This window comes from Ursus maritimus, unplaced genomic scaffold, assembly GCF_017311325.1.
Source record: "Ursus maritimus isolate PB19 unplaced genomic scaffold, ASM1731132v1 scaffold_2, whole genome shotgun sequence".
NCBI lineage: Eukaryota > Metazoa > Chordata > Mammalia > Carnivora > Ursidae > Ursus > Ursus maritimus.
The window spans coordinates 79,693,636-79,704,477 of NW_024424452.1; the positions used below are offsets into that span (position 1 = coordinate 79,693,636).

At 40.6% G+C, this 10,842-nt stretch overlaps 1 protein-coding gene across 4 annotated transcripts in view; it reads right to left on the reverse strand.

Annotated features, from left to right (window-relative positions):
* Nucleotides 1-9,820, reverse strand: part of COP1 (COP1 E3 ubiquitin ligase) — a 238,821-nt gene extending 229,001 nt beyond the window's left edge. For 2 of the 4 annotated variants that reach the window (XM_040636243.1, XM_040636242.1), the window contains exon 1: nt 9,199-9,813. In XM_040636243.1, coding sequence (XP_040492177.1) covers nt 9,199-9,605 — 407 coding nt within the window. In that variant the 5' untranslated portion in view covers nt 9,606-9,813. Of the gene's footprint in view, nt 1-9,198 lie in introns of all 4 variants that reach the window. The other 2 variants (XR_005836379.1, XM_008696678.2) reach the window with 2 other exon arrangements.
* Nucleotides 9,821-10,842: the final 1,022 nt, after the last annotated feature.

Below are 10,842 nucleotides of genomic sequence, written 5' to 3' on the forward strand. Positions count from 1 at the left end.
ACCTGAGCTGAAGGCAGACGCTTAATGACTGAGCCACCCAGGCACCCCTAAACAACATATTTCTAAATAACCCACAGTTCAAACAAGAAATCACAATGGAAATGACAAAGTATTCTGAACTGAATGAAAATTAAAAGATAACACTAATGTGAGGATTAGAAAAGGCCAAATCAATTATCTAAGCTTCTATATTCAGAAACCAAAAAAAGGTGAAATTCAAAATAAAAGGAAAGAAATAATAAACCCAAAAATTACTGAAATAGAAAATGGACAAACTATATAGAAAATCAAAATACCAAAACCAGTAATTCGAAAAGATTAATAAAATTGATAATACTCTAAACTGTTCAAGAAAAAAGAAGAAAACACAAACTACCTCTTTCAGGAATGAAAGAAGCAGCATCCCTTCCAATCCTATAAGCATTAAAAGTATAAGGAAATATTATGAACTTTATGTCGATAAGTTCAATAACTTGGTTGAAATGGACAAATCCCTTAGCAGACAAACTACCAAAGCTTACTCAAGAAATATAGGACAGAAAAAGCCCTTTATCTATTAAAGAAACTGAAGTAGTAAATAAAACCCTCCCACAAAAACTTTGGCTTCATTGGTGAATTCTACCTAACACTTAAGGAAGAAACATACTAATTCCATACAAACTCTTCCAGAAAATTGAAGAGATAACATTTCTCCCTCTTCCCCTCCTTCAGAAGAGAGATTACCAGCATTACCCTGTGTGATAAGCTGAACGGTGTCTTCTCCCAAATTCATGTTAAAATCCTAGCCCCCCAGTACCTCCAAATGTGACTGTATTTGGAAACTGGGCCTTAGAGGTAGTTAAGGTAAAATGAAATCATATATTGGGCCCTAGTCCAATAACTGGTGTCGTTATAAGAAATTAGAATACAGACAACACAAAGATCATGGGGTGACCATGTAAAGATACATCAAGAGGGTGGCCATCTACAAGCCAAGGAGAAAGGCCTCAGAGAAACCCAAACCTGCCAATACCTTGACCTTGGACTACTAGCCTCTAAAACTGTAAGAAAATAAATTTCTGTTATTTAAGTTACCCAGTCTGTCCATTATTGTATGGCAAACCTAGCACTAATACACCTGATATAAAAACCAAACCATATATATATGTACACACACACACATATATATATATTTTTACAAGAACACCATAGACCAGTATTACTCATAAAAATACAAAACAATCTCTTTTAAAAATTAGTAAATGGGGCATAAAAAAAGAAGTAAAACTGGAAACTGGAAAAGAAGAAGTAAAACTGTCTTGACTTGCAGATGACATGATTGTATTCTCAGAAAACCTCATAGGATCTACCGAAAAAACTATTAGAACAAGTAAATTCAACAATCACAGGATACAAGGTTAACATACAAAAATAAATTTTATTTCTACATATTAGCAACAATTAGAAATTGAAATTAAAATAATATTTACAACATCATCAAAAACATGAAATTCTTAGGGTTAAGTTTAACAAAATACGTGCAAGTTCCAAACACTGAAAAACTACAAAATTACAAAACACTGCTAAGAGAAATTAAAGACCTAAATAATTGAAGAAATATACTATGTTCATGGTTCAAAGATTCAATATCGTTAAGATATCACATCTTCCCAGACTAAGTCACAGATTCAAAGTAACTCAAATTAAAATCCTAGCATGCTTTTTTGAATAAATTGGTAAGTTAATTCTAAAATCTATGTGGAAATGCAAAAGACCTAAATAACCAAAATGACTTTGAAATACAGGAACAAAATTACACTATCCGATTTCAAGATTTACTAAAATGATAGAGTAATCAAGACACTGTGGTATTGGCATAAGGGTAAACATACAGATCAACAGAACAAAGAGTCCAGAAATAAACTTATACACATATGGCTAATTAATTTTTAAGACAGGTTCCAAGAAAATTCAATGAACAAAGATGGCCTTTTCAACAAATGGGTGCCACAATCACTGGTTATCTATGGAGGAGAGGAAAAATCTTCAACCCTGACCACACACAGTATACAAAATCTAACATGAAATGATCAGTTATCTACCCATGAGAAAACTATAAAGCATCTTGAAGAAATATATAAGAAAATCTTTGACTTTACACTAGGCAACAAACTCTTGGATAGAACACAAAAGTCATAAACCATAAAAGGAACAACTGATACACTGGACTTAAAATTTAAAACTTCTGCACTTCAAAAGACAATGTTAAAAAAACAAAAAGGTAAGCAACAGACTGGGAGATAACATCACAATATATAGAACTGACAAAAGACATATATCCAGCATAAATAAAGAACCCTCACAATTCAAAACAAACAAGAGAAAAATGAGCAAAAGATTAGAAAACTTCATAAAAAATACGCAAATGAGAAAATAAGCACATGGAAATATGTTCAATGTCATCAGTCATTAAGGCAATCCAAATTATAACAATGAAATACTACTACACACCCAGTAGAATAACTAAATTTGAAAGACTTTGAAAAAAATTGAAACATCAAACGTTGGCAAGAATGTGGAACTGGAACTCTTCTACATTACTGATAGAAATGCAAAATGATAGGGCATCTGGGTGGCTCAGTCGGTTAAACGTCTGCCTTCAGCTCAGGTCATGATCCCAGGGTCCTGGGATCGAGTCCTGCATCCGACTCCCTGCTCAGCGGGGAGCCTGCTTCTCTGTCTCCCTCTGCCCCTCCCCCTGCTGATGTGCATTTGCACGCTCTCGCTCTCAAATAAAATCTTTTTTAAAAAAGAAATTCCTTATAAAAAAGAAATGCAAAATAATGATACAGCCACTTTTAAAAACAGTTTTGCTGTATATTATAAAGTTAAACATATACTTGACCATACAACCCAGCCAATACAGTCCTAAATATTTACCCAAGAGATATGAAGGTATGTCCACACGATACCTGAATGTAAATGTTTACAACTTTCTTCACAATTGCCAAAAACTAGAAACAAAAAACCTCAAATCATGTTATACCCATATAATGCAATACTACTCACCAATTAAAAGAAAAAAATGAGTGGTATATTCAACATTAAATTTGAAAAACATTATGCCAAATAAAAAAAGTCAGGCACAAAAGAGTACATACTGAATGACTCCCTTAATACAAAATCCTAGGAAAGGGGTGCCTGGGTGGCTCAGTAGGTTAAGTGCCTGCCTTCGGCTCAGGTCATGATCTTGGGGTCTGGGATCAAGCAGCACATCGGGCTCCCTGATCACAGGGAGTCTGCTTCTCCCTCTTCCTCTGCCTCCCCACCCCCAACCCCGCCACTGTTGGCTCTCTCTCTCTCTCTCAAATAAATAAATAAAATCTTCCTCTCTACCTTCATTTCCTCATCAATAAAATGGAAATGATAAAAGTATCTGTATCAAACAACTATCATGAAGATTGAATAGCTAATGTTAAACCATTACAAGAGTGCCTGGCAAATAATTTTTTTAGAAGTACGTATACCTCCATATTTTATTAGGAGTATGTATACCAAGCCAATGGTTAGTACAGCACATTCACTTTGGAGTGAACGTAGCGTTTATTAACTTTGAGTTTCAAGTATCTAAAAGAGTCCCAAAAATAGTTATGTGTAATTTTTATTTAACCCACTTTGTCTTATTATCTCTATTAAAGCCAAAATGCCCATCCTTTAACTAATACTGAGACCAAGGAATTCCAATACATGACTTGGGCCTGCTATTACATGTTCCAACTCTGAATTTGGGGAAGAGCACCCACACCAAACCACACAGACTACGAATAGAGAAGGATGGACTTCTGTAGGTTAATACCAGAATTACAATAAACAGAAATCAGACTGCCTACTACAACCCACCTTCCTCTCTATGTAGAAATAGAGACAAAATCAGCTCATGATACTTAACTATATAAAATGAAAGAATAATTAACTTATATATGAAGACATGAAGAGAAAACATGTTACTCTCAATGAAATGTGAGCTGAGATGGTACAAACCTATATATCTAGAACCTGCCACATCCATATATGAATAAAGAGGGCAAAGTGAAGAGCAAAGATGGGGAGACACCACATATAAAAACAAGTCAAGAATTTAAGAAATGTTTTACTTTGTACAATACAAATCTTAACAGGAAAAAAAAAGACTAACACTGTTAAAGCTTTCCTTCCAAGCTACAGAAGCTTTGAGGAAAAGGGTTGCAGGCTAAAATAATTATTCAAAATAAAAAACACCAGTAACAATATACATATGCAAGGAGAAAAAATGAGCAACAAGGTTTAAGGCTTGAGTTACTTTAACCAGTAACAATTTTTGGGGGGGCATCTGGCTGGCTGGCTCAGTTGGTAGAGCATATGACTCTTGATCTTGGGATTGTGGGTTCGAGCTCCATGTTGGGTGTAGAGATTACTTTAAAAAATAAAATATTTTTAAAAAGTGTTCAAATAAAAAAATAGCAATTTTTAGAATATGATCAAATAAGTAATGTTGGATTATCAGGAAAGGTCTGTAAAAGGAAAGGGTAGCTACTAATCAACACATTCTTTAGTATACTACTGCATCAGTACCTCCCTCTCCATTTATAGACCAGAATTCAAGCTGATAGTCTTTCATATCCTGCTTCATAATTTTCTCTTTCATTCGGTCTACCATTTGATTCACCTAAGTCCGCTGACAACAATGCTAACAATCCATCATCTGATAGCCACAAAGACCGTAATGAACTGCTATGATTTGATACCACTTCCTGCAGAGTATCTTTCGCCATCATGGTCATCCAAATGGCACGTGCATTATAAAGCAAAAGATTCATCAAGTTTTAATTTTGCAGATTCAAGTTCTTGCCTGATGTTACTACAATAATAACATAATGAATTCTAAAGTTTATTTCAGTAGTTGAATATGCTTTAAAAGCTCTTTAGGGGCGCCTGAGTGGTGCATTCGTTAAGTGTCTGCCTTTGGCTCAGGGCGTGATCCCAGGGTCCTGGGATCAAGCCCCGCATCAGGCTCCACCGCTGGGAGCCTGCTTCTTCCTCTCCCACTCCCCCTACTTGTGTTCCCTCTCTCGCTGGCTGTCTCTCTGTCTGTCAAATAAATAAATAAAATCTTTAAAAAAAAAAAAAAAGCTCTTTAAATTAGTTAGTTCTATTTCTAATCTCACTGTGGTTTCAAAAGGCCACCTAAATTTTCTATTGTCTTTTCTGTCACAAGGAAAATTATATACCAAAATTCAGTGATTTTCAAATTTTTTTCACCCTGATAGCCCATAAGATATACATTGTATATAAATATGTAACCAAAAGTTCAAAGTTATCTTTATCATGACAAGTTATGTGGTATCTATTTTATTTCACTTTTTGATAGTTTGAAAAACACAGTAGCAACAATGATCAATGGGTTTCATCTTTAGTGCTAAATGTGATTAATAGGTAATGGCTTCCTAGAGTGCTACGCTGAGGACTGTGAGACATGTGAACTCAGAAGAGTAACATCTGCTATGGTACTAAGAGAAGCAAGGATGCCAGGATATGATACTAAAATTATATGACTAAAAGACTCTCTTCACATTAAATAGTGAGCTTCTTCTGGACAGTCTATTATTAATAGTACGACACAAGAGAGGCAGTTACATATTTATTAAACGGCAGATCTATTTAAGGTAGATCCTACCTATTTTGTATTAGGCAGGTGATCAGAATTAACCCTCCCACAAAGGGCCTACTATCTACTTGAAAATACTTATTTCTTCCTCAGAATAACTGAGACTTACAGGGAAAGAAAGAGAAAAGCTAATGCAGAGGCAGTAGTAATGTGCTAGAAGAAAGATGTCATCTTAGACTCATAGTTTAGTTAAATGGATCATGTAAGAAAAATTAGAAAGAATCAAAGTAACAAAAACTTCCTCTGAATTTCAAAGATTTATCCAACTTCAAACTAAATACTACTCTCTCCTATACTACAGATTCTCCAACTATAAAACAGAATTATGGGCAACTTGATAATGCTTTGTATGAAACAAATAGTTAAGTGAAAACCCTAAATCCCTGAAATGTTCATCAATTCTGCAATTAAATATAAACTTACTTACACATATGATACAAGTCAAGAGAGGCCAATGTGTGTTACTGAAAATCAGGCATTTGACTTTAAATCAACTGTTCTCAAAAAATGGTAAAAGGACATGTCACTATCACCTGGATAGCTTTTCCACTACACTACCATTCCAGTCTCCAATTCTGGTCCCTCCTCTTGATGTGGGCAGGCAAACAGGGAGGAGGGAGGAGCGGTCAGGGATAAAAACATTTCTCTCATGTGATTATGAAACGGCTGTTTCCCTCTAACCTACCACACTTAAGAGCCACTGGCCTAGGAGTGCCTGGCTGGCTTGGTTGGTGGAGCACTTGACTCAGATCTTGGGGTTATAAATTCGAGCCTCCTGTTGGGTGTAAAGATGACCTAAAAGTAAAATCTTTGGGGGGCACCTGGGTCGCTTAGTCGGTTAAGCGTCTGCCTTCAGCTCAGGTCATGATACCAGGGTTCCCATGATGGGCTCTCTGCTCAGCAAGGAGTCTGCTTCTCCCTCTCCCTCGCTCTCTGCCCCTCCCCCCTGCTTGTGTTCTCCGTCAAATGAATAAATAAAATATCTTTTAAAAAATCTTTAAAAAAGGGGCACCCGGGTGGCGCAGTCGTTAAGCGTCTGCCTTCGGCTCAGGGCGTGATCCCAGCATTCTGGGATAGAGCCCCACATCAGGCTTTTCCGCTAGGAGCCTGCTTCTTCCTCTCCCACTCCCCCTGCTTGTGTTCCCTCTCTCGCTGGCTGTCTCTCTCCGTCAAATAAATAAATAAAAAATCTTTTAAAAAAATCTTAAAAAAAAAAGACCACTAGACTAAATACATGTACTTATAAATTTTCTAATTCCATAAAATAAAGTACTAAGTTGAGAACTGGGAGATCTGAGTTCTCATTTTGCCCCTTAGCTGTCCAATCTGAAACAAAGTTACTTCTTTGTCTCAATGGGAATACAATCACATTAGTATTACATCAAAACTAGAAGTTATCTATAACTTCCCAGAATTGTTCTTGGGAATAAAATGAAATGTGAAGTATAAACATATCTTTAAACTGTGATAAGAAATTATCACCATTATTCAAACTTTAGCTTCACTTAGATGTAAAAGCATAGAGTAATTTGGGTTGGTTCACAGTCTGACCTTGAAGCATACAAGACAAGACCATCCACCCAGAGCCAATTAGAAATGAAGATTCCTTGGGCCTTGACTAATACCTATCTTCTACCCCAAAGCTTGGCCAAATCAAATCTAGCTTGAGAATTGGGAAAATAGATTCCCATTAATGAATTCTTCAGAATATTCAACCTCACCAAAAAAAGAAATAATGGACTAATGAGATTTTTAGGAAGTGAAGTAGTCACACTTTTTAACTGAAAACTTTCACTGGGCACTTCCTGGTTAGGACTTGGGACAGCAGACTTAAATTGTTAAAAATTAGGTGACAAAATTTTAATAATCTTACCACCCTCACCTTCCTTGAAAAAAAAAAAAAAATCAGTGCCAGCTGCTTATATGACTCTATGGCTCTCCAATTCTCTACAAAATGGCCAATAGTAATGCAACTCATATGGTGTCTGGCAGACAATGTGTGCCAAATAAATATCTATTGAACGAAAGACTGATTCCGTTATTTCTCACATCTTCTACACTATTTCAGTGCACCTATATAAATGCTTGCATATTTGTTTTCTTTCAGCCTACTAAAAATTAAAATGCAAATGGTGGCTAAAAAGACAAATTCTGAAAACTCCCATTTTGTTTCATCACTTCTATTTCATCATATGGCACTCTACTGGGTATGAGCGCAAACACCTCTTAGACCCACCCATAAGCTGGTTAAGTTATACGTAACAATCACAATTATAGCCAAGTTTCAATGAAAAATGAATTAATTCTGAATCCATAATAATTTAAGACCAAAGCAAAAATATGAATGAAGATATTTTTACTGCAATAACTAGAAACTATTAAGTCTTACCAAAATCTTTCCTACAGTTCCACCTTCTAGCCCTATCTTATTTAATGATGCCAACTCACATCAACCCTGAAGTAAATCAACTTCCCTACAATGACAGTGCAGGCCAACTTCCTACTAATATTCTAAGTCTATCAACAATTTCCTCCAAAGAAAAAGCGTAAAATCCTACCAGTTCTCACTTAGCTAAAAGCAGTTCCTTTCTCATAATCCTACCATTTGGATTGGGTTCTGGATACAAAAACAATAAAAATCCCAAAACACTTTCAGCAAAACAATCAACTCCATCTTTCACTTAATATGGATAACCCATCTATGCCAAATATCATAACTGAATACTACTGTGTAGCATTCAAGGTGCCAACTCTGATGACAAAATGTCTACTAGCTGGCGTTTCTCAAATCCGAAGTTCCAGTACACTATAGCCTGTTACACCAATGTCAATTACATCTAACACGTGGATTATGTTTAATAAATGTGGTTCCCTCTTTCAAGGCATTCAGTGACAAGTGGAATTGTGAACAGACTTTATGACTACAGTAGCTTCAACAGCAGATTTAAAAGTGGCCTACCCTTTGAAGTGGGAGGATATTTATACACACACACACACACACACACACACACGAAGGGATATAGACATGAAATACTACTTCTCCTTAAAATATCCATACCCACGTCTAGAGCACCATCTACCACACTTTCAATAAGCAAACCACGACCAACTCCATCCCTCAGCATCCCAGGAAGCTTAATCCTCTCCTTTTACAAGTTTAATTCACTTCAACAAGCAATCCGGACCGATAGGGTGCCTAAGTAACCACCAGACAGCCAGAAAATTCAAGGGCCAACTTTCTCCTTTTAGGCACATTTATCTCACCTTCCTTCTCGCCCCCTCTTTATTCCCTCAACTCCCCTCACCTCCTCCCCACCAGCACTGACCTCTTTAGTACCCCCACCACCCTTGCCTCGGGACTCCAACACTCCCCCATCTCACCCCATCAACCACCAGGCTGAAGGTCTGCACACCGCCACGGCACCAACCAGACCACCCTCCCAGCCGACCCCACCAGCCCAAACAGGGCAAACTGCTCATTCAGCGAAGGGGAGGGCGATGCTCTTCAAACTCACCACACGAAGTCGTTGCTTTTGTCCTCGTAGGAGTTGATGAGCCCGTTGCACAGGGGGGCGAGCAGGGGTCTCTTCCTGCTGCCGCTGCCGAGGCTGGAGCCGCTCCCTCCCACGCCGGCGCTGGGCCTGGCCGCGCAGCTGAGCCGAGAAAGGCCCGCGGACACCGCCCCGCCGCCGCTGCCGGACACCGCGGCCGCCACCAGCACAGGCCGCGCCGGGCCCCCGAGGCCGCCCGAAGCCGCGGCCTGGCCCGCCCCGCCGGACGCCGCCGCCGCCACCGCCGCCGCCGCGGAAGGGGGCGACGGAGAAGAGGACAAGGACGAGGAGGCGGAAGTCACCGAGGAGGCCGCCGAGGAGCCGGGGCTGGTCCCGGCGGAGCCCGACCCGGCCTGGCGGCTCCCAGACATCGTGACTCTCCCACCTCCGGCTGGGCGCTCGGAGAGGGACCGCGACCGCGACCCGCCGCCGCCTCCCTCCCCTCAGCTTCAGTGCATCCTGAGGCCGCGCGCCGCGCCGGGAGGTGGGGCTGAGGAACAATAAAGTTGATTTTTTTTAAGGCGAGCACACAGCGGCGTCCGACGGGAGGGGGCGGAGGAAACTAAGAAAGCGGAGGGGAAACCACTACCGCTGCCGAGGCCGCCACCGCCGCGGGCCCCGCCGCAGCCAACCGGGGCGCGCCGAGAGCCGGCCGTGCGCGCACGCGAGCGGCGGAAGGGGCGGGAGCGGCGGCGGAGACAACTTCGCGGGCCGCTCGGACTCGCGCAGCGCGCCCCCGGTGGTGGCCTAGCAACACCGGCCGCGCCCGTCCACAGCTTTCGCCGCTCTTGGCGTACGGGGCGGAGGGTGTGGGGCAGGCTGTCCTAAAGGGTGAAAGGGCTCCTAAAAGAGGAATGAATGATAGGGTGGCGCAATGGTTTGGGAGCTTGGGGGAAGAGCCGAGTGCTCGCGAGGGGACTGCGCACGCGCTCTAGGCTCCGACCCTCGAGGTTGCTCCGGGTCTCCGCTCCACGCTCAGAGCGGCGCGGGCGCGGAGTCGCTGCACCACGCCTGCGTGGGGGCGAGCCGCATTCCTGAACGTGGAGAGGGAGCGGTCGCTGTCGCTGTCGCTGTCCCCCGAGAGGCAGGTGGTGTGACCCAGTGGCAAGAGCATGGCAGGTGCTTCCGAGTCGCGGTTTGAAGACACTGTAGACCCGGACGCGAAGAAAAAAACCCAGGAGCTCTGAGCAGTTGAAAAGAGCACTGGACGGAGAGTCAAGAAGTCTGGGCTCTGATGTTAAACCATTCCACAGTATTGTGAGGAATAAATTAAGATGAAGTCAGTGAACGGTGCTTTCTAGCTTGCAAATATTGTAGCAAATGTTACCAGTTTCATTGGTTTGACCATGCTCTCTTGGATCTTGAAAAATTATTTACCAAATTAAGCATAACAATAATGGGAAAACAAATTATATTTAATCTGAACACAGCTCGGTCGGAACCTCGATGTAATGTGGATCTGATATAATTCTAGCACAAAACAAGGAAACCTGGCAGTTAATACCACGAAAAAATGTGCAGTTTCTGGAAGTTTTTTGGAATATCGAAAATTGAATACAGATTTTCATTTGCCATTTTGAAAATCTCCAAGATTCTGGGGGATGTAAA